The 23890-nt window shown below is 46.6% G+C and overlaps 1 protein-coding gene across 5 annotated transcripts in view; it reads right to left on the bottom strand.

Annotated features, from left to right (window-relative positions):
• The window catches only part of wdr19 (WD repeat domain 19), a 165835-nt gene that overhangs the window by 39020 nt on the left and 102925 nt on the right, over positions 1-23890 (bottom strand). For all 5 annotated transcript variants that reach the window (XR_005944604.1, XM_041201279.1, XM_041201498.1 and 2 more), the window contains 5 exons: positions 23012-23122; positions 6963-7072; positions 6222-6279; positions 5109-5255; positions 2506-2588 (listed from right to left, as the gene is read on the bottom strand). Coding sequence is in view for 4 of the 5 variants with exons in the window: in XM_041201279.1 (XP_041057213.1) it covers positions 2506-2588; positions 5109-5255; positions 6222-6279; positions 6963-7072; positions 23012-23122 (509 nt within the window). In the remaining variant the exon portion in view is untranslated. The remainder of the gene's footprint in view (positions 1-2505; positions 2589-5108; positions 5256-6221; positions 6280-6962; positions 7073-23011; positions 23123-23890) is intronic.

Below are 23890 nucleotides of genomic sequence, written 5' to 3'. Positions count from 1 at the left end.
TGTCAAAATGCAAAAGTAAAAGCCAACAGAAAATGTACACTCCAATATAAAATATATAAATTAAATCATGCCAGTGTGCATACAAAAACAAGGTAATCACCATTACGCATTCCTTTAGTGCCTCTTCTGTGTGTCTTTGCCTGCCCTCATACTCTTATGAGGTACTACACCAGTGTTTACAGCATGACAGGTGGAAAACTGTTGACCTTCGGTCGAGATGTTTGAAGATGCCCTTGGATTGTGACCTCAAGCAGCTCTGGGCTGAAGAGGCTTAACTGCAAACTGCACCATCTCAGCCTAAGTGACAGCAGTCTAGGTTATTTGGTTGACAGCCATCAACAAGGGGTGGGAGGAGAATGGAGCCAAGGGGCCACTGCCACCCTTCCAGGCTGGCATCTCAGCAATTCCAGCACTTTGCTGGAGAGCAGATTTTTTGAGTACTGTGCACCTTGGAAGTCCCTTTGAGCATTGGATTTGAGAAGCATAAGGTAGCAGTTTGAGCTTCCACTGCAGCTATTTTTAGATGTTGCTTTTGAATACAGTGGCAACACGAGCGGTGTTTTCCACTAACAGGATGATGCTATCAAGCCAAAAAGATGTTCTGCCTACCACACAAATGAGTAAAGTGGTATATGAATTTCATTGCTAGTATGATGCCAGGTATGTACATCCCAACGACTGGCAGATTGTAATAAACAGCACGTCCCTTTGGCTGCTCGCAATAGGCAGAGTTCTGACAATACTCAACTAACCTGTGCTTGCAAAACTCAGAACATAATGCCTGACATTAGTTGTGATTCTGCGACTGCGCAGCACTTGGTGAACCAAGAGTGTGCCAGGAATTACACTAACAACCAATTTAAGATTATCAGTCAAGCTTGCAATGCAGATCACTTACACTTGCTAGGAACTACATACATTCATATGCAGGGACCTGACTTCTGCAGGCAAAGGGAATATGTCTGGGCATTGCACCTTTTTTGAATAAACAAAAGCATGTGGGACAATAGCTTCCTGCTGCATTCACCACTGCAACGTCTCAAACAATCAGAACTGACTTGCCAACCATTCACACCCCTTTTCTCATGTAGTATAAATTGCTGTTCCCTTTGTATATGTCCAGATGAATGCAAGACAAAAGGCTTCGACAGTATGTCTCTTTTTTTATGAAATACTCAAGTTCAGTACTACCAAGTGAATATTTGGATACCCTCATCTTCATGGCTTCAGGACTGCAGTGGTCACAGCTTCAGCAATCCATGTTCCTGGACTTATACTCACTCCTGCCATTAGCCTCCTCTGCTATCCCTTGCCATTGGTTTCTGAGCATGTGTCTGGAGGGTCTCTGGGCCCCTTGAGGGTACAGGGCACCTTCGTTCCACCTCTTCCGGCAAGACCTCCAGTGCAGCATCTAAAAACCCTGATGCTCACGCATTTCCAGGGTCAGCCGTACTTCACTCTTTTCCAGGCCAGACTCATTTGTAGAACAACTTGCAACACCAATTGCAGCTACAATGCCCTTACTTTTAAAGAGGTGCAGGTTAGCTAAGTACTGCAGGCCACCTTTAGCCACTCACAATACTAGGTCCCCAGCTGATAGATGCAACCAATAAACAGTGTGGGGAGTAATGGCTGCATGCAGAAATCATTATAATGAGCAAACATCATGAAGCTGGAGTGCTTCTATTCAAAGCGCATTGCTTAATCGTGCACTGTGATATCAGGGCCTGTTTTCACTGGCACCCCTATAGGACCACATTATCATTTATTTTACTCCATATCCTGGCCGTAATTGCGTACGCCCCTGTCGTGTCTTTAAAGGTGAAGATGCCCAATCCATACAACCCCCTAAAATTCAGATGGAGATTGTGTCATGTGGAAGTTCGGACTGTGGAATGTGTACTTCCAGTGTGTACCAGCCCATCTTGACTTGTGTCAAGAGCAATAGAGTTAACAGAGACTCAGGAATGAGTATCTGGGATAGAGTAAATGACAACTAGTAGACAAGGTTAGAGAACCATAAGACGACGAGATACAGGGAGCCAGGCTGAAACAGGTTATAGTGGCTTCCAGAAGTTCAACAAGCTACAAAAAGAGTGGATTCACCAGCTATAAAGCAGTTAGGATGTAACTACACACTTTCCTATGTTTGCTAGTTACAGAGTAGAGGAAGCTGTCACGATGGTTGAAAAATAGTTGAATGTGATTCTGATTGAGTTCCTCCACTGTAAAAACTTGAAACTGTTGCAGACACTAATTTAAAATAAATCTTCCCTTTCTGATTAGTTTATGTTTTATAGTGGAAAAGAACTACAAAATCAGAAAAGGGGACAGATTTTTTTCTCCAAGTATGCTTATTTTTTTTCCACAATAAGAAACACATTAAGTTCATACATCAGCCAAGAGTCAACCACTAGAGATCAAACATGTTATTAGACACAGTTTGTAATGCATAATGTATTCCTTTTAAAAAGAACTTTGATACATCAGTAAACATTTCCTTACCAGTTTTTACAACGGATATAAACAGATGCTGCTTTGTCATAGTACTGTCCTTTCTCATATAACTGAGCAGCCTCAGAGAATTGCTATGAATAAAACATAAACATTAACAAGATTACAGTTCAGAAAACTAACTTATAACACAGACTTCAATGATTCTGGATTTAACTAGTGTCTCTATTTAACTTTATTCCAAAACATTGAGAGAGAATTAGAGTGTGGAAGTACTTTAAGTTGCAATTACATAATACAAAAATGGCAGCTTCTTAAAACAAAATTCTATTTTTTATTGAAATAATGCTATTCTATAGGATTCCTTGGTGGAGTTCTGTATTACAACATTTCACAGGGGAAAATGTAGGGATGTGATAGAGAACAAGAACATCAACAACCTTGATGTCATAGACTGGGCTGTTAAGAAACTGCTTACAGGATATGCACTCTATAACTCGAACTCTCCAATAACTATCTGCTAAAACACAGAGATCAAAGGGAAAAAGGCCATCAATAAGTCTCTGAAAAGATCATTCCCAATGGTGTGACAAACTACTGTTGACTGGTGTCCCTTCACAATATTTGTACCTTTCAAAGAATTCCTCAATGGGATTCACATAGGAATTTCATATCAAGGGTATTTCAGCAGAAGATTTTAAATAAAACGCTAATATATGTACTACCTTACACAATAACATGTATTGAAACCACAAAGGGCAAGACATTATAAATTAGCGCTCTGATTGCACTGTTTGTGACCAGAATGCATAATGAACATTGATCAATGCCCAAATTCTGATATGTACTCCTACTACATGTAACTCTGCATTGGGAGTACTTACTTATAAAATATAGCCCAAAATTACTTTGCAGTTAGCAACATAATGTATTAAGAGTATCTTAAATAGCAATTATCTTTCTCTTCTGTTAAAATGACTAATTAAAGGAAAATATCTCATGGATCTCATGATTTGTAGCAGGTAATAACTAAACCTCTATGTAACAAAGCAGGTATATTACTTGAGAAAATTAGGGATTATTAACAACTTGCATATATTAGGGGCAGGTTTTGCCAGCTGGCGAGCAGGGGTGGGGCCTGCTCGCTGACGCATAAAATGACGAGGGGATATGTTGAGCATGTGTCCCGACGTCACCCCGTGTCATTTAGATTTTCAGTTTGGTGGGCGCGCAGCTGAATTGGCTGTGCGCCTGCCGAACTGTCAACGGCCTGTTAAGGCCATTAAAAACTAATTAACTTAATTGATGGACCTGCCCATTCAACCTTAAGGTTGGCGGGCAGGCCAGGAGCCCAGGCGGACCTCGGAAAAAGCATGAAACCTCATCCACGGGCAGGATAAGGTTTCATGAGGGTATTTAAATTTTTAAGAAAGGTTTCAATAAAACTTATGGACATGTCCCAAATCATGTGACAGTGTCACAAGAGGGGATATGGCTGGGAAAATTTTTAAAAAGGTTAATCAAAGTTTTAAATCGGCAGCACTTTGCCTCAGGGAGATCTGTGCGCTCTTTCACGCACATGCGCGAAAGAGCACATTCCTAGCTGAGGGAATTCCCCCCTCCCCATAATCCGCACAGGGAGCACATATCGCTTTCTGGTGGATGTCACGCTGAATGGGCCTTAATTAGCCCGCCCACGTACAATGGCTGTGCCCCCCCCCCCGCCCAAACCAGGGTTGCCGATCAGAAGGCTGCCCGCCAGTGCCTGCTCCCGTGCTTCCTCCCCCAACAGGGGGAAAATGTTGCCCCAGGACTTTGTTGTGTGTTTGTGCATATATAGACTTGATTACTAACAAAGAGCAGTATGGTTGAGACACACTCTATGTGCTTAATAAATGTGTGATCTTCCTGAAAGCACCAATATCAGGAAGACAGAAATTGTTATTGCCCAATATATATTTTCTAATTGAAAATTTGATCTTGAAAATGTTAGGTCAAGAAAATAACTTATTTAAAAGCACACATGACATTCTGCACATACTTTTATATATATTTTTCTTGGTTTCATAGGAAGCCTTTGTGATACACATCAGTCTCCAACAAGTTTCTCTAAAGAATAGGCTTGTGACCATTGTTAATGCCTCTTCCAAATGCCTATTTATTAAACAGAAGTATATTTTCTAGGTTTAGTTTAAATCAACAATCCTGTGGCTGAGAGGCATCAACGCTACTACTAAACTAACCAACTTTATAAAGCATGGCAGAGTCCCAAAATTCTTGTCACTTATTATCCTGAATCTCCACCTACGTAAACACACTGAGGTAGAAATTCACCTTGGCAGTGGCGTAAAACAAGCAATATTGGATAGGTCATCCATTATACACAACATATGATATTCAGTTCCATTGCAGTCAAAGGAACTGAACATCAGGTGTTACATATAACAGGCAATTTTGTGCCACTACCCAAGTTGCATTTCTACTCCACTCTCCTTAATTAAGTTCTTGTGAGGAGCAGTGCAGGTTCCCATATTGATACTTTTTCCATAGTTGTCTTGATATATCTACTATTGTTCCTGCTACTTGAGTCTGCTGAGACTTCTATGCTCTGTAGTTCCACTTATCCACTGACTAATCCAGGGATCATCTTATACCTTCATACTTTCTAGAATAATACCACAGTCTTTCTTCAGAACTCTGTTGGTATGTCTGATTGCCTGGTTGACTCCACGCCGAATATCTCCCATCCGTATTGACATCCTTGCAATTCCAGCTAAACAAGCATCATCATGATCAATGTACTATGCAGAAAAGAACATGGTAGAGAAAAAAAACAATCAATCAGCGCCAATAAATTAATTAGGCAGGCACAATATAGTCAAGAAATGTACTGTTGTGCAGAAGAGCAATGATCCTTTGAGTGTGGGAGACTGGCACAAAGAAATTGAGCCAAGAAATAGCAATGAAGCATAAGTAATCCCAATAGAGGGTCAGGTAGGGAGAGGTGCAATTGAGTGATCCAAATGGCAACAATTTATAATCCTATCTACTGCAATTGTTAGGACTGTGAGATGTTGAAGTCACACCAGTGCAACCTTACTGAGGGGGCTAAGCGATGAGAAGGTGAAGTTGCGCCTTCTCAGTACTTGGAATGAGGAAATTTGGTGCATAAGGCTAACTCCAGAGACTCTCTGAGGGAGGAAGGAGGGGGAGGAATGAGAGAGAAATGAGACAGGAAAAGGACAGATGAGTCAAATGGTGGAGTTGATCACCAGCATCAGTGTTACTGTTATTAAATAAACTATGTTCTATAACTGTGCTCAAAGTTCTGTCTGGAAGAAGCTCTCCAAAAATGTGAAAAATAATCTGAGTAGGCAGATGAGGCCTTTGTTTAACATCTTATCTGAAAGGCAATACCTCCAACAGTGCAACACAATGCTGCACTGAAGTGTCAACCTGGATTTTTGTGCTTAAGCCTCTGGAGTGGGACTTAAAGCTATTTAGGCTTAGAGGCGATTGGGCTATCCAGTGAGCCACACCCGACACACACAACTGAACAGCAAAAATTGTCCTGGACCATTATACATCGATTACAAAATCTGGTTTAATGTCGAACATTTTGAGCATTCATTGAGATCCTAGGTTTAAAATTGTCTGAGATTATTTTTGAAACAAGATAATGTTAGCTGCATAAAATTCATTAGTGCAATCAGACAATGCTTTGTTATGATCCATTAAATGGGACAACTTAATCTACAATGTCTTACCTTATTGTCTCCGGTCATGCCTTTTTCATAATGTGCCAATGCATTCATATAGTCTCCCCTGAAAAACACATTGGTTAATGAGACAGACATAAAAATGGTTTCATTAATGCAAAAAAGGGAAGACTATTTCACAATGTTCTGTAACTTTATTTATACATAATGTAACTCATGCAAACACAGGTGAGATCACATACTTAATAAGTGATTTTTTTAAACAAAGATAAACAATGATTTTCATATTTAATGAGCACTGTTATATTAAAGAACTAACACAAAACCTAGGTGCGCTTACATGCAAAAAGGTTTCAGTGGTGGAAAAGAGGGCATTGTATTTGAGTAAACATTATTTATGAAATATTAGTACTTCTATTAGAAACTATCAAAGACAATAAAACAATTCGGTAAATTCTAGGACAAGAATAGAAGAAAGGCGAACATGTATCTCAACAAGAAAGGACAAAGAAATAAATAGTTAGCCTAATTATTGCAAACTAAGAGAATGATAAAAAAAATACTCCATTCCTTTTGAAGTCCCAAATTCTGTACTAATAAATCTCATGCATTGCATACTCGGATGATAATTCAAAGTAACTTGTTGCTCAAAGAAATTCAAATGATCCAGTAATTCAAATTAAGCAACATAAATAGACAGAAAAAAGCAAGTAATTTTCATCTGAGTGACTGAATAAGAGTAGACTGTATAGTAACTTGGCAATACATGATTATTGATCATATACATACGTGAATTCTAGTTGAATTGCATATTCCTTGGAGATAAACGAGATCTGGTCCGGAGCCAACCGTTTCGCTAATTGCAGAGCACTATCCCAATGCTGTAGATCTCTCCGCATCTGCATGATAAAGATAAAACATCACTCAAGAAATAAAAATCATGCATCAGAAAGAACAATAAATATTTCACAATGAGCTAAAACAGGGCTTACCAAATTGTAGTTGCAACCCCCAATGGGGTTGTGAGATGAGATTTTGGGGTTGCAAGCTCCGAGGCAGCAATGGCAGGTGTAGAGCTTGCACTGAGTTGCAATGCCCTTATAAATCCTAGTGATTCTTTTCCAAAGGTGGGGGTGGCCTAACTGACCTAGTTTTGAGGTCTGATTCCAGGTCTAAAAGAGCCAGTGAAAAGGTAGGTGATAAAAACAAAAAAACTGCGGATGCTGGAAATCCAAAACAAAAACAGAATTTCCTGGAAAAACTCAGCAGGTCTGGCAGCATCGGCGGAGAAGAAAAGAGTTGACGTTTCGAGTCCTCATGACCCTTCGACAGAACAGTTCTGTCGAAGGGTCATGAGGACTCGAAACGTCAATTCTTTTCTTCTCCGCCGATGCTGCCAGACCTGCTGAGTTTTTCCAGGTAATTCTGTTTTTGAAAAGGTAGGTGATTTTGTTTTAAAAACCCAACAGTGTAAACACTCTCCCTGCTCTCACAGCTCTCCCCGTTCTCATAGCCTACCCCCACTTGCAGTTTTTCATCCTCTGAACACCCCCCACCTGGCTCACACTCTGGGGTCACGGCAATGTTCAAGCCTCAAAATGGGGTCACTGTAGGAATAAGTTTGGGAACCACTGAGCTAATACACGATCAGATATCTTCCAAGAACACAACAGGAGCAGGAGTAGACTATATGGCCTGTCACGCCTGCGCTGCCATTCAATACAAACATGGCTGATCTTGGGCTTCAACTCCACTTTCCTGCCCCCCTCCCCATATCCCTTGATTCCCAGAGACAGCAAAAATCTGTTTATCACAGTCTTATCATGAAACAATAAATTTTTTAAATGTATGTCAGCATCACTGGCAGGCCAGCATTTGTTGCCCATCCCTAATTGCCTTTGAACTGAACGGCATGCTGCCTATTAAAGGTCAACCACATTAACCACATGTAGGGCAGGCCAGATAAGGATGGCAGGTTTCCATCCCTAAAGAACATGAGTGAATCAGTCCGGTTTTTACGATAATCAACGTTAGTTTCATGGTCACCATTACTGAAACTAGCTTTCAATTCCAGATTTTATTAATTGAATTAATTAAATTGAATATTAATTAAATTCGACCAGCTGCCATGATGGAACCCGTGTTTTTTTTCATTCATTCAAGGGATGTGGGCTTCGCTGGCTGGGCCAGCATTTACTGCCCACCCCTAATTGCCCTTGAGCAGGCGGTGGTGAGTTGCCTCCTTGAACCGCTGCAGTCCATGTGGTGTAGGTACATCCACAGTGCTGTTAGGAAGGGAGTTCCAAGATTTTGACCCAGTGACAGTGAAGGAACGGTGATATATTTCCAAATCAGGATGCTGAGTGACTTGGAGGAGAGCTTCCAGGTGGTGGTGTTCCCATCTATCTGCTGCCCTTGCCCTTCTAGATGGTAGTGGCCATGGGTTTGGAAGGTGCTGTCGAAGGAGCCTTGGTGAATGCCTACAGTGCATCTTGCATATGGTACACACTGCTGCTACTGTGCATCAGTGGTGGAGGGAGTGAATGTTTGTGGAAGGGCTGCCAATCAAGTGGGCTGCTTTGTCCTGGACGGTGTCAAGCTTTTTGAGTGTTGTTGGAGCTGCACTAATCCAGGCAAGTGGGGAGTACTCCATCACACTCCTGACATGCCTTGCAGATGGTGGGCAGGATGTGGGGAGACAGAAGGTGGGTTACTTGTTGCACGATTCCTAGCCTCTGACCTGCTCTTGTAAGTACAGTATTTATATGGCTAGTCCAGTTCAGTTTCTGGTCAATGGTAAACCCCCAGGATGTTGATAGTTGGGGATTCAGTGATGGTAATGCCACTGAGCATCAAGGGGTGATGGTTGGATTCTCTCTTGTTGGAGATGGTCATTGCCTGGCACTTGTGTGACGCGAATGTTACTTGCCACTCGTCAGCCCAAGCCTAGATATTGTCCAGGTCTTGCTGCATTTGGACATTGACTGCTCCAGTATCTGAGGAGCCAAGAATGGTGCTGAACATTGTGCAATCATCAGCGAACATTCCCACTCTGACTTCATGATGGAAGGAAGGTCACTGATGAAGCAACTGAAGATGGTTGGGCTGAAGACACTATTCTGAGGAACTCCTGCAATGATGTCCTGCAGCTGAGATGACTGACCTCCAGCAACCACAACCATCTTCCTTTGTGCTAGGTATGACTCCAATCAGCGGAGAGTTTTCCCCCTAATTCCCATTGACTCCAGTTTTGCTAGGGCTCCTTGATGCCACACTCTGTCAAGGGCAGTCACTCTCACCTCACCTCTGGAGTTCAGCTCTTTTGTCCATGTTTGAATCAAGGTTGTAATGAGGTCAGGAGCTGAGTGGCCCTGGTGGAACCCAAACTAGGCATCAGTGAGCAGGTTATTGCTAAGCAAGTGCTGCTTGATAGCACTGTTGATGACCCCCTCCATTACTGATGATGGAGAGGTATTTGGCTGGGTTGGATTTGTCCTGCTTTTTGCGTACAGGACATACCTGGGCAATTTTCCACATAGCCGGTTAGAAGCCAGTTTTGTAGCTGCACTGGAAAAGTTTGGCTAGAGGTGCGGAAGTTCTGGAGCACAAGTCTTCAGTACTATTGCTGGAATATTGACAGGACCCATAGTCTTTGCAGTATTTAGTGCCTTCAGCTGTTTCTTGATATCTTGTGGAGTGAATTGAATTGACTGGAGACTGGCACCTGTGATGCTGGGACCTCTGGAGGAGGCCAAGATGGATCATCCACTCAGCACTTCTGGCTGGTGATTGTAGCAAATGCTTCAGACTTAGCTTCGTTCTGTGGAAGGGTCATGAGGACTCGAAACGTCAACTCTTTTCTTCTCCACCGATGCTGCCAGACCTGCTGAGTTTTTCCAGGTAATTCTGTTTTTGTTTTAGCTTTTGCACTGATGTGCTGGGCTCCTCATCATTGAGGATGGAAATACTTGTGGATCCTCCTCTTCCAGCGAATTGTTAATTGTCCACCATCATTCATGACTGGATGTGGCTGGACTGCAGAGCTTAGATCTAATCCGTTGGTTGTGCTTAGCTTAGCTCTATCTATCACTTGCTGCTTATGCTGTTTGGCACGCAAGTAGTCCAGTGTATTGGCTTCACCAGGTTGACATCTTATTTTTAGGAATGCCTGGTGCTGCTCCTGGCATGCCCTCCTGCACTCTTCATTGACCCAGGGTCGATCCCCTAGCTTGGTGGTTATGGTAGAGTGGGGGAATATGTCAGGCTGCTGCTGCTGATGGCCCACAGTGACTCATGGATACCCAGACTGGAGTTACTAGATCTGTTCAAAATCTATCCCAATTTAGCATGGTGGTAGTGCCACACAACACGATGGAGGGTATCCTCAATGTGAAGGCGGGACTTCATCTCCACAGTGACTGTGTGGTGGTCACTCCTACTGATATTGTCATGGACAGATGCATCTGTGGCAGGCAGGTTGGTGAGGATGAGGTCAAGTATATTTTTCTCTCTTGTTGGTTCCCTCACCACCTGCCGCAGACCCAGTCTAACAGCTATGTCATTTAGGACTCGGCCAGCTCGGTTAGTAGCGGTATTACCGAGCTATTTTTGGTGATGGACATTGAAGTCCCCCACCCAGAGTACATTCTGCGCCCCTGTCCCCCTCAGTGCTTCCTCCAAGTGGTGTTCAACATGGAGGAGCACTGATTCATCAGCTGAGCAAGGACAGTATGTAGTAATCAGCAGGAGGTTTCCTTGCCCATGAAATTTCATGGGGTCCAGAGTTGATGTTGAGGACACCCAGGGTAACTCTCTCCTGGCTGTATGCCACTGTGCCGTCACCTCTGCTGGGTCTGTCCTGCCGGTGGAACAGGACATACCCAGGCTATTGCTTGACCAGTAAGGAGGACTTTGCAGTGTCGACAGGGCTGAGATTGCCATTGTTGTTTCCGGTGCCGAGGTCGATGCCAGATGGTCCGTCTGGTTTCATTCCTTTTTTGTGACTTTGTAGCAGTTTGTTACAACTGAGTGGCTTGCTAGGCCATTTCAGAGGGCATTTAAAGAGTTAACCACATTGCTGTGGGTCTGGAGTCACATGTAGGTCGGAGCAGGTAAAGACGACAGATTTCCTTCCCTAAAGAACATTAGAGAACCAGGTGGGTTTCTACAACAATTGACAATGGTTTCATGGTCATCATCAGATTCCAGATTTTTATTGTATTCAAATTCCACCATCTGCCATGGCAGGATTCAAACCAGTGTCCCAGAGCATTACTCTGGGCCTCTGGATTACTGGTCCAGTGACATTATCACTAGGTCACTGTATTCAGCGATGGAGCACCACAATCCTCTGGGGTAGACAATTCCAAAAATTCACAATCCTTTGAGTGAAGTAATTTCGCCACATCTCAGTCCTAAATGATCAGCCGCTTTATTCTGAGACTGTGCCCCCATATTTCAGGTTCTCCAACCAGCGGAAACAATCAATCAGCATCCACACTATCAAGCTCCTTCAGGATCTTGCATGTTTCAATGAGATTGCATTTCATTCTTCTAAACTACAGAGACTACAGGCCCAATTTATTCAACCACTCATCAAAGGCCGCTGTAGGACAACCCCCTCATCCCAGGGACCAATTTAGTCAACCTTCGCTGTACTGCCTCCAATGCAAGTATATCCTTCCTTTAATATGGAGACCGAAACTGCACACAGTATTCCAGATGTGGTCTCACCAAAACCCTGTACATTTGTAGCAAGAATTATTTATTTATGTACTCCAATCCCCTTGCTATAAAGGGCAACATTGCTATTTGCCTTCCTAACTGCTTGCTGTAACTGTGTGCCAACTTTCTGTGCCCCTTGTATGAGTGCACCCAAGTTTCTGTGAATTTTTTTTTTGCAAAAATATACTTTATTCATAAAAAATCTTCAACAACATTTCAAACAATTTCAAAATCACCATCACAAAAATACAATCAGGTTCAACTTTTACAACATGAATCACAAGGTGTATCAGTACAAACAATGAATATTACTATCATTAGTAGACATTCATTTTGAGCTGTACATCCCAAGGGGCTCTTCACAGTTCCCAGTCCCTCGGTGAACTGTGGCAGAAAGGTCTTAGGCAGCAACCCTTCCCCAATGTGCCTTTGTGGCAGCTGCCCCAAGCTTTAGTGCGTCCCTCAGCTCGTAGTCCTGGACTTTGGAATGTGCCAGTCTGCAACACTCGGTCAGGGACAACTCTTTGTGCTGGAAGACCAACAAGTTACGGGCAGACCAAAGAGCATCTTTCACCGAGCTGATGATCCTCTAGCTGCAGTTGATGTTTGTCTCGGTGTGTGTCCCTGGGAACAGCCCGTAGAGCACAGAGTCCTGTGTCACAGAACTGCTCGGGATGAACATCAACAGAAACCACTGCATCTCTCTCCAGACCTGCTTTGCAAAGGCACAATCTACAATGAGGTGAACAACGGTCTCTTCCCCACCACAGCCACCTCGAGGGTAAAGTGCCAAGGGAGTGAGACTCCTGGCGTGTAGGAAGGATCTGACGGGGAGGGCTTTTCTCACCACCAGCCAAGCTACGTCTTGGTGCTTGTTGGAAAGTTCTGGTGATGAGGCGTTCTGCCAAACGACTGACAATCTGCTTGGGGAACCATCCCACCAGATCCACCCGCTACTTTTCTCTCAGGACATCTAAGACATTACGTGCCAACCACTGCCTGATGGACTTGTGGTCAAAGGTGTTTCTCTGCATAAATTTTTCCACGAGGGACAGGTGGTACGGCACGGTCCAACTACTTGGAGCGTTCCGCGGCAGCGTGACCAGACCCATCCTTCGCAACATTGGGGACAGATAGAACCTCAGCACATCAACAAGTTTCACATCTTTTAAAAAAACATTCTGCTTTTCTAATCTTATGACCAAAGTGAATAACTTCACACTTCCCCACATTATACTCCAGTTACCCATTCATTTAAACTGTCTATATCTCTTTGCAGCCTCTGTGTGTCCTCCCCACAGCTTACTATTCCACATGGCTTTGTAACTCTTTCGAGTACAAACCTGTTTCCATCTTATTCAGATGAAGTTACATTGTTTCATAGTTTGCCATTGTGAGATTTGAACTCTTGATAATCTTTTAAATGAAAACCAAATCAACAAAATTGGGATAAATCAGGCACAGCCCCTAATTCAGGTCAGCTGTAAAACCAAGGACAAAAATTTAAAGGAACCTTACAAACTTTAAATCAAAATGTGATTAAAGGGGTCAACAAAACACCCCAGTCCCCGCGGTGCCCACCGAGCATGGAAGGCCTCGAGAGTGCCAGCAGACACTGCGTGCTCCCTCTCCAGGGACATCCGGCAGCGAACGTAGCCGTGGAAGAGGGACAAACAATCGGGCGGGACTCCCTCGTCGATCGCCCACTGCCTGGACCTGTTAATGGCCAACTTGGCCAGGCCCAGGAGCAGGTTCACGAGGAGGTCCTCCTCCTTCCCGACCCCCTTCCGCACCGGGTGCCCATAGATCAGGAGCGTGGGGCTGAAGTGCAAACAAAACATCAATAAAAGGTTTTTCAAATAACTAAAAAGGGAGTGCAGTCTACAACACCCTATGTATACATGGTCCACGGACTCCACAAGACCGCAAAAAGGGCACGTGTCCTGAGAGTCCGTGAACCTATGCATCCTCTTATTATAGGGGACTGCTGCATGCAACACCCTCCAACCCAGGTCCCCGATAGAAAGGGGGAGGACACCTCCGTAGAGGGCCTCCCATCGGGGGCCTCTGCGGCCGGACGGCAACAAGGCACGCCAGGGCGTGTCCAGTCGACGGACAAGGGCGAGAAAATGGAAGGTGTGCAGCAGCAGTCCGTACAAAAAGCCCCTCTTTGCCGTGCCAAAAGGCACGGAGGGCATGTCCCCGAGGCGGCTCATATTGCGGGGCACCAGCACCCGAGGGAGGGTTCGGGGCTTGGGGCCAATGTGGAATTCTGTCCGAACAGGGGAACGTTCAGACGGAAGACCACCGCGCACCTGGGCCACCTCAAGACCCAAAATAACGTCGGGTCCGAGCACGACCGTTCTCAGGTCTTGGATGGCATCGGCTGCGACCTGGACACTCACAGACGCGCGTCGCGCCAACTCCTGCGGGAGAATCCAGCCCAGTCCTCCGCCACCCAGCACGTCCCCGATCCTGGTCACCCCTGCGGCCACAGCCCTCCTCTCCGCCAACCACTGAAAAGGACGGAGGGGCGGATTCCTGAGCAGCGGCTCTCTGACGATAGCTGCTACTCCTGACGGGGGAGAGCTGCGTCGCGAGGCGACCACTTTCCAGACTTTGATCAGGTCCTGGTAAAAGACGGGCAACGCCTGCAAGGAGCCACCGAGGCCCAGCTGTTCTATAAACAGGAGCTGCACGTCATAATTCAGGCCGTGCACCTGACGGAAGAAATACGTCGTCAGGGCACACCATCTAGGAGGAGGCTCGACGTCGAGGTATCGCTGCAGGGTCTGAAGGCGGAAAATCGCCACCTGTGTGCGTAGGCACACTAGCGCCTGACCACCCTCCCTAAGCGGGAGACTCAGAACCTCGGCAGCGACCCAGTGCAATCTTTTGTCCCAGAAGAAGTCGACTAACAATCTCTGGATTCTTGTGACAAAGTCCGGGGGAGGGGTCAAAGTGACCAGCCGATACCACAACATGGCGGCGATCAGCTGGTTTATGACCAGAACTCGACCTCGGTAAGATAGCACTCGGAGCAGTCCTGTCCAGCGCCGCAGGCGAGCGGTGACTTTCGTCTCCAGTTCCTGCCAGTTTGCCGGCCAGGATTCCTCAGCAGGGCAGAGATGGACCCCCAGGTAGAGGAGGCTGGTCCTGCTCCAGGTGAAAGGCCTGAGCTCCTCGGGTAGGGGATCCATCTGCCACTGACCGACCAGGAGTCCAGAACATTTACCCCAGTTGATCCTGGCAGAAGAAGCGGCAGAGTAGACCTCCTGGCACTCGCGCATCCTCCGCAGGTCAGCCGGGTCACTAAACATAAGGAGCACGTCATCGGCGTAAGCCGAAAGGACCACCCCGATGCCCGGCCCGCGCAGAACCAATCCAGACAACCTCCTCCGCAAGAGGCACAGGAAAGGCTCCACGCAAATAGAATACAACTGGCCAGACAGGGGGCAGCCCTGACGTACCCCTCTCCCAAAGCGAAGGGGCGCCGTCAGGGACCCGTTAACCTTCACTAGACACTCCGCGGCGGTGTACAGAAGTCGGATCCGGGCGACAAAATGCGTCCCGAACCCGAACGCTCGCAGAGTTCCGAGTAAGTATGCGTGATCCACCCTGTCGAACGCCTTCTCCTGATCGAGAGACAGGAAGGCGCTCAACAGACCAGCCCTCTGGGAATGGTGGATGATGTCCCGGACCAGATGGATGTTATCATAAATGGTTTGGTCCAGGACGGTGTAGGACTGGTCAGGGTGGATCATGTGGTCCAGCACGGTGCCGAGCCGAGAAGACATGGCTCGGGCGAAGATTTTGTAGTCCGTGCTGAGGAGGGAGACCGGGCGCCAGTTTTTAAGAAGGCGGAGATCCCCCTTCTTCGGCAGCAGGGCAATCATGGCCCTGCGCCACGAAAGGGGCATCTCCCCAGTAGCAATGCTCTCCCCCAGGACCCCCGTGAAGTCGCTCCCCAAGACGTCCCAGAACGCCCTGAAGAACTCCACCGTCAGCCCGTCTAGTCCCGGGGTTTTGCCCCTAGAAAGACCGTCGAGTGCGCCGGTCAGCTCTCCCAGACTTATAGGGGAGTCGAGCTTTCCGGCGCACTCCGGGCCGACCTGCGGCAGGTCCTCCCACAAAACTCTGCAAGCTTCCTCACTGGACGGATCCGGAGAGAACAGGGCAGTGTAGTAATCTCGGGCAATGGCCCTGATGCCCTCCGGATCCGAGACAAGAGATCCGTCGTCGGCCAGCAGCGTAAAGAGCTGCTGACGGACCCAGTGCCTTTTTTCCAGCGAGTAGAAGAAGGGGGAGCCGCAGTCCATCTCCTTGAGGAACCGGATCCGCGACCTCACGAACGCGCCCTGAGACCCGACCAGTTGCAGGTCCCGCAGCGTGCCCTTCTTCTCATCGTACACCGACCGCAGGGCCGGGTCCGCATCAGGCTGACGGAGACGTGCCTCCAGGTCGAGCACCTCCTTCTCCAACTCCTCGACCCTGGATTTGCGTCTCTTTGTCGACCCCTTCGCATACTCTTGACAGAAAACTCGGACGTGAGTCTTGCCCACGTCCCACCATAGCCTCAAGGAGGGGAAGCCTCCCCGCTTCCTTCTCCAGCCGGCCCAGAAGCGACGGAACGAGTCCAGGAACCGCTGATCCTCCAACAACAGGTTGTTAAAATGCCAGTACGCGGACCCCGTCCGAGCGCAGAACAAAGTGAGCTCCGCCCACACTAGACGGTGGTCCGTGCACGGAACCTGCTGTATAGAAGCAGCTGGAATGCAGGACACGTACGCCTTCGAAACGTAAAGGCGGTCGAGTCTGGACGCTCCGACTCCAGGTGACACAAAGGTGAACACGCTGGAGTCAGGATGGAGATTTCGCCAGACGTCCACTAAGTCGAAGGACCTGACCAGGTCCCGCAACTTACTCACACCTCGCGTGCAGTGCGGGGTACCGTGACGGTCCCGGACCCCGAGGGTGCAATTAAAATCCCCCCCGAGGACGATGCACTCACTAGCGTCGATGGAGCCGAGATGAGTGGACACTTCTTCAAAAAAGCTCGCTTGCTGCTGCGTGCCCAGGGGAGCGTACACATTCACAAAGTGAAGCACCGCCCCCCACTAGACGCACAGTCAGGTGCAGCAACCGGCCTGGCACCGGCTCCTTGACCCCCAAGATCTCCGGCTGAAAATGCGGGGCCAACAAGATAGCCACCCCGCCCGAACTGGAGGCTAGGTGACTCATGTAGGACCCCCCTCGCCACTCCAGGAGCCACGTGGCTTCGTCTTCGGAATGGTATGGGTTTCTTGCAGGAAGCACAACGCATACTTCCCGTCCCTGAGGACCGAGAAGTTCTGGAACCTGCACTGTGCGCCCCTGCTGCCGCGGATGTTGAGGCTGGCTATAGTCGTCTTCATTGTCAAAGGTACATCAAACCTTCACCGTAAGTAATTAAAAAAAAGAAGAGGACTTTTTAGTCCTTCCACTCCTTCAGGAGCCCAGCGAGAAACGGTTGGACCCTCCGCCGCATGTTCCTATCCAACTCAGGAGACTTGAGAGCCTCGCGAGTGGACCAGAACACCAGCGGAAACGAATGCCACCGGTCCAAGGCCAACTGAACCCTGTCTCGGCGACCGCGGTGCCCCGACAAAAGTCCCGGAGTTCCCTTGGTGGGATGAGGGGGGAGTCAGTGGAGGGCACCAGGGGATCCACCGCCTCGCTTGAGAGCGACTCTGCGTAATCCCCAACGCTCACCACCGACACCCCGTCCTCCTCCGGGTCGTCGCCTCCAGCTTCCGACCCCTCCCCCGCATTGAGTACGGGGGCTGATTCGGAGCCGCCAGCTGGCTCTATCTGTGCCTCGATCCCACCCCCAGGATCAAGGCCAGAGGAGTCCTCTCTGGTCTCCTCTAAACTTTTTGGGCCATAGGGCAGCGGCAGTTCTGATGCCCGCTCTCCTCCCGGCACCGGGTCGTCCGGGGAGCTCAGGACAAGCTCCTGACCTAAACATAGGACGCCCGGTGTCAAGGTTTGGGAGGGAGCGGGAAGGCCCTCCTTTTCGCCGCCACCCAATGACCCATTTATATTTTTTAAAATTTCAAAGCTGCAGTCCCCCGATGAGCCAGAAGGTACCTCGGGGGTATTACGTGCACTGGAGTCGGACACCACCTCAAGGGAGGTGCCCTCAGTGAACCCCGAGGGGCCCTGTTCAGGGGACTGCAGCAGACTGGTAGGGGTTTCGGGTTCCCCCAGAGGGCAGGGCGAGGTTTTAATGGGTGGAGACGCGACCACCTCTTCATCAGGGGAAGGGACACGCCCAACTTCTTCCGTTTGGGCGTCGCCCACTTCCTCCTCCGAAGCGTGACGTCTCTTCCGGGTCAGGCTGGGGGCTAGGGAGACCTCCATTTCCGAGGCCCCCTCCTCCTTGTCCAGCCCTCCCGGACACTCCACCCTCATTAAGGTGGGGGAGGAGGAGCTCACATGGTATAAAGGGCGGGACATTTGAAATAACAATCCTCTGGGCGGTGGCCTCAAGGGGATCCACCGCCAGAAAAGTCCTGCCCACAGTGAGCCCCTTCTGCAGGGCGAGTTGCACCGCCCGCTCGGACCTCAAGAAAAAGATGGCCTTCCCATACATTTTTGAGGCAGCTACTATGGCTGAGGGGCCGACAACTCCAGCCATAGTCTTCACGCATGCCTGAATAGTCATCTCCGGGTGGGCATAGCATTTTACCCCAAGGGCCCTGGTGAGGAGGCGGAAAGGTGACAGGGCAGCAGGAGCAGCCGAAGCAGCCACCCCCCGCATAGGTCTTTTTTGAAGGCCCTGCCACCGGTGACAAGGCCGCCTCCACAATGGCCCCCGAGGGCCCGGCCACAGGAGATGTCGAAGTGGCCTTTGGGCCAGAGCCGCGCCCACCCCGAGAAGGATTGGCCATTGTATTCTTTTTTTCTCTTAATATATTTGTAAAGTCCCTCTCTATGGAGGGGAGGGGGGGGAGAGAGGTAGAGATAACCTCCCCCTTTTTGACAGTAAGAGAGAAGAGGGAGAGGAGTAAAGAGCAGGGAGGCACAGGAGGGAAAAGAGCAGGTTCAGGCTCAGGTGTCCCTGGTTCTTGAAAACTCCGTTGGGTGGGGGGGCCTGTTGATCTTCAGGCAGGGGGAGGCGATGTCTTTGCCAGCTCTTTCTGGCTACCGGGAAAGGGCTGGGTGGGGGGTGGGGGGGTGGAAAGAAAGATGATTTAAACCACACCCCTCCCTTCCTTCCCCAACCCCTTTGCAGTCTTCCTGCCTCCCCCTACAAAGCACAGTTCTCCAAAGCCCCCACCTTCCTCAAAAATACAGAGTCCAGACACCCACCTACGAAGTTGTTATAAAAGTCAGTTTCGGCCTCCTGGCCTTCCTGCCCTGTAGTCACAAAAGATGTTGCACTTTCACTTTCTCTCCCTCTCTCTCCTTCGGCTCCACACGGGCAGGGGCCCCACACGGGCAGGTCCAGCAGCAGCAGCAAACACCCTCGAGTGCAGGTCCAGCAGCAGCAGCAAACACCCTCGAGTGCAGGAGCAGCAGCAGCAAACACCCTCAAGTGCAGGAGCAGCAGCAGCAAACACCCTCGAGTGCAGGAGCAGCAGCAGCACACAGCAGAAGCAACCCCAAAAGCAGCAGCAGAAACAGTTGAAACACTGAGGAGCAGCAACACCAACACCACACACCTTCTCTCCTCAGGATCAGGAAACAAACTGAATCCACAATTGCCTCCACGAGATCGTTAAGAAGATGAACTCTTGATAATCTTTTTTTAAAGCTTTGTAACTCTTTCGAGTACAAACACGTTTCCATCTGTTTCAGATGAAGTTACATTGTTTGTCATTGTGAGATTTGAACTCTTGATCTTGGGGTTACAAACCCAGTACCATAACCACTTGGCTATTTAGGCCAAGCAAAGTAGGTTCTCTGACAGTTTTTCATAGTTTGCCATTGTGAGATTTGAACTCTTGATGGATTTTGTAACTCTTTCGAGTACAAACACATTTCCATCTGTTTCAGATGAAGTTACATTGTTTCATGGTTTGCCATTGTGAGATTTGAACTCTTGATACTCTTTTTGAGTAAACCTGTTTCCATCTGTTTCAGATGAAGTTACATTGTTTCATAGTTTGCCATTGTGAGATTTGAACTCTTGATCTTGGGGTTACAAACCCAGTACCATAACCACTTGGCTATTTCGGCCAAGCTCACATGGCTTTGTATCATCACCAAACTTAGATACTTTACTTTCTGCCTTTTCATCTAAGTCATTAATATACATTGTAAACAGCTGAGGCCCCACTGATCCTTGCTGCACTCTACTAGTCGCAGTTTGCAAATGCCCAGTTTATGTCCGCTCTCTGCTTCCTGTCAGTTAACCAATCTTTTATCTATCCCCCAACTCCATGAGCCCTTATCTTCCCTATTAACCGTTTGTGTGGCACCTTATGAATGCCTTCTGGAAATCCAGCTGTATCACAACCAAGCAATTTCTATTTAATTGCATGTAATATATCTTATGCTGTTTTAAAGACATCACTTTATAGGTTTAAAAGATTCAACAATCATCATTGTGGCAATTAAGAACAGTCTCCAGTGAACCTAAATCCTACTGGCCTCTCTGGTTCTTCACATGGGACATTTTAGAAGTTGTGAAGTCAGTCAGATGTTCTGATGTGGTAGCACATGATCTGACCAAGTATCAGAGTTAGAAGTTCTGCTGTGATGTAACTTACAAAAGAAAAATCTCTCTTCAAGCCTTAGGAAATACCTATGTTATGATTCTAAGTTTTGTAAAAGAGAACTCATAGCACTATTAATTCTTTCTAGTGTGGAAACATAGATCTGATGGCAAAATAAATAGAGGGCAGAATTTAATGCCCTTCCCATGCTGAATTTGATGGCAGGAGGCATTTAATCAGGTGGGAGGGTGGTGGTTGGGACTTGCTGCTTTCCCATCCCTGCCCCAATTAAGTTTGTGGCAGGAAAGCCCATGGACAGCCTTCCTACCCCGCCACCAATTGAGCCCTTTAACTGGGATATTAATGCCCACCTAAGGGCTTCATCCATCTCCTGCTGGTATTCACCCAGTGGCAGGCAAGGGACTCGCCATGTGGGAAACCTGGAGAGTAAAGCTTGCCAGGGTTGCTTGCGAGCTCTGGGATGGGGATGGGTGTCCCTCATTCAAAGGCACTCGGTGCCTGATTGAGGGACGGGTAGGGGAGGGTGGGGGACTGAGAGCAACTCCCCTTCCATCACTCACCTATGCCTGGGTCCATCAGTGATCTTGGACCTCGGGTGGATTTAGTACCGACAACAGCCAGGGCCTCCCAGGTGGTGCTGCCGAGCAATGATGATCTGCTGGCCTCCAATTGGCCGGCAGTTCTCGGCGGGCAGAACTTCTGCTCCCGGTGTCCTTGATTGTGGAGATGGCCCACCACTGCCTAGTTAAGTACCTGATTGACACTTAATTCAGCCTTCCTGATAAGGGGCGACGTGGGACTCTCACCAGCTCTGCCTGCATTAAATGCCTCCCAGAGTGTAGCAGCATGGAATGGCTCTTTGGATGGTAGAAGATTCTATGGGCAATGGTAGTATGCTATTTGTATGCAGAGATTCAATAAATGAGAAAATAGCAAACTCTTCCCTTCCGACCCTCCTGTTATACTAATTCTGGCAAAATTCTAACATTAAGATACTGTCTACAATTAGCTCCACATTCAGCATGTTTGGGAGAGAATACATAGTTAATATTAGTATGTTACACAGGTAGCAAAGACCCAAAACATTTCCTGGAGGTGTTAATTATAGCCAACTTTGAAAGTCCATTTAACAAGCAATATTGATTTCCATTTTCTAATCTTTCTTAGAAGCTTACCCTACAATGAAGAACTTGTAAACCAAAATATTTCCTAGCCATTATTTTTCTAACGAGCCTTTTTGTTTGCAAAGCAGTACAAAGAGAAAAATCAAGTCTAGTCACTGATTTTTTTCAAATGATATTTTGCTTTAACACCTTTAAAATCAGACTGAAAAACAGGAACAAACAAACAGCACATTAAGACTAGCTTGGACATGGTTCAAATGACTGAGAAAGCAGGTACACTCAATTAATAATCACTTCTACCAAAATAAATGATGTTTCTTTCCATCCATTTTCGTGCCCGCTCCTGCCTTGCATTAAACAATGCTGAGAGAGCTGGTAACCAGATTCAAAAACAGCATAATAAATTACATTTATATAGTGCCTTTAGTGTAGAAAAATGTACCAAAGCACTTCACAGAGGTGCAATTAAAAAAGTGTGATGAGCCATTTATTAGAAGAGATGACAAAAAGCCTGGTCAAAGGTTTGGATTTTAAAGAAGCAAAAGGAGGTGGAGAAGCTTAGGAGTAAATTATAGAATGCAAGGTCAAGGCAAATGAAGGCATGACAGCCAATATTGGGGAGTTAAAAGGGGGATATGCTAAAGAAGCCAATGTCAGAGGAGAGTTTGGGCCTGACTTTAGGGCATGTTGCAGAGATAGGAAGAGGTCAGGCAATAAGGAGATTTAAATATGACAATTAGAATTTTAAATTTGAGACATTGAGATATAGGAAGGCAGTGTAGGTAAGTGAGATCAGGGGTTATTGGTGAATGGAACTTGGTGTAGGTTAGGCAACAGGCAGCCAAACACAAGCTGTAGGAAGACATCTAAACCCTGCGTTCTGTCTCCCTACAATAGCATGGTAGCACCAAAGTGTAAACCCATATGCTATAACCCTGTGGTGCAATATGTTAAGGTCTTCAATTCTCTGTCCGCTGCTTTACTAACAACATATTGTGACGTATTAAAAAACTACTTATTTTCATCATGATTTAAAAAAAACATTTACTAAAACCAAATCCATCACTTTTTAGCCACAATTTTTAAACTGCTTTTGTCTCATGTTTGCTGGTGTTAAGAGAGATATTGTGTCTTCAGGAAAATAAAACAAATATTCTAAAGAGTGAAAGAAAAACACTGCATCAAATGACAGGATTAGCACTCCCTTAAAAATGCAAACATCCTTAAGATCAAAGGATGCTAGTTAAAATAACATTCAGCTTCTTACCTCTAATGCAGCAATTGGGCAGCTGGAAGCCAAATACAGATCCTGTGCCAAATTGAAATCATTTGTAAACATTGCAAGGTGTCCAGCTAGTAGGTTGTAGTCTTCTATTCCCTGAAATGTTAATAACACTGCACTGAAGTATATTACATTTTTTGAGAACGATGGAACAGTATTAAAAGAAAGATTGTGACAATGTATCCTAATTTTTAAACTGTGCTCTACAACTGCTCACCTCTGTCAGCCTACAAAGAACTAGTAGATATTTTGATGGTACCCCTATTGGTACATAGGGTTGAGAAGAAGGTTTGCAGTATATTTTTTGGCAGTACTGCTGCAAACTGCTGAACAGTAGGAACATGTCTGCAAATCTCACACCCTGATTTCCCTTTAACAATCAACTGTTCACTAGTAGACTTTTCACTGTATGTGCTGATAACACTGATGGTTGGCAATTACCAATGACCCGTGACACTCGAGTGAGATGATCTGGGAATGCTGGACAATTTACTGCTTGATCAAGGTAAGGTTGTGATAGTTAAGCAGACATATTTGTACTGAAAGTGATAGAGTGACTGTGTTTCTGGAGAAATCTTGGAATGAGGTTTTTGGTACTGATGAAAGTTAGAGTTCACTTCAAATAAATCACAATGTAGTTTCATGGAAATATAGTACTATCATTGCATCCAATATGAATATATAATTAGCCATTGTATAAAATACCTTTCTCTAACTATTCTTTGATAGTTAATGCAATGCTGGTGATACTACTAAACATTGCATCAATTACAGGCTATAATTTTGAAGGTTGCCAGAGTCACTTAAGTAATTTGCTCCCAACTTAAAAATCAAACATTCTATCCTTATTCTTACATTGTCATT

The sequence above is a fragment of the Carcharodon carcharias genome, chromosome 1 (assembly GCF_017639515.1).
Source record: "Carcharodon carcharias isolate sCarCar2 chromosome 1, sCarCar2.pri, whole genome shotgun sequence".
NCBI lineage: Eukaryota > Metazoa > Chordata > Chondrichthyes > Lamniformes > Lamnidae > Carcharodon > Carcharodon carcharias.
Note: the sequence above shows the minus strand (reverse complement) of the source record. Positions and strands in the feature narration are given on the sequence as shown.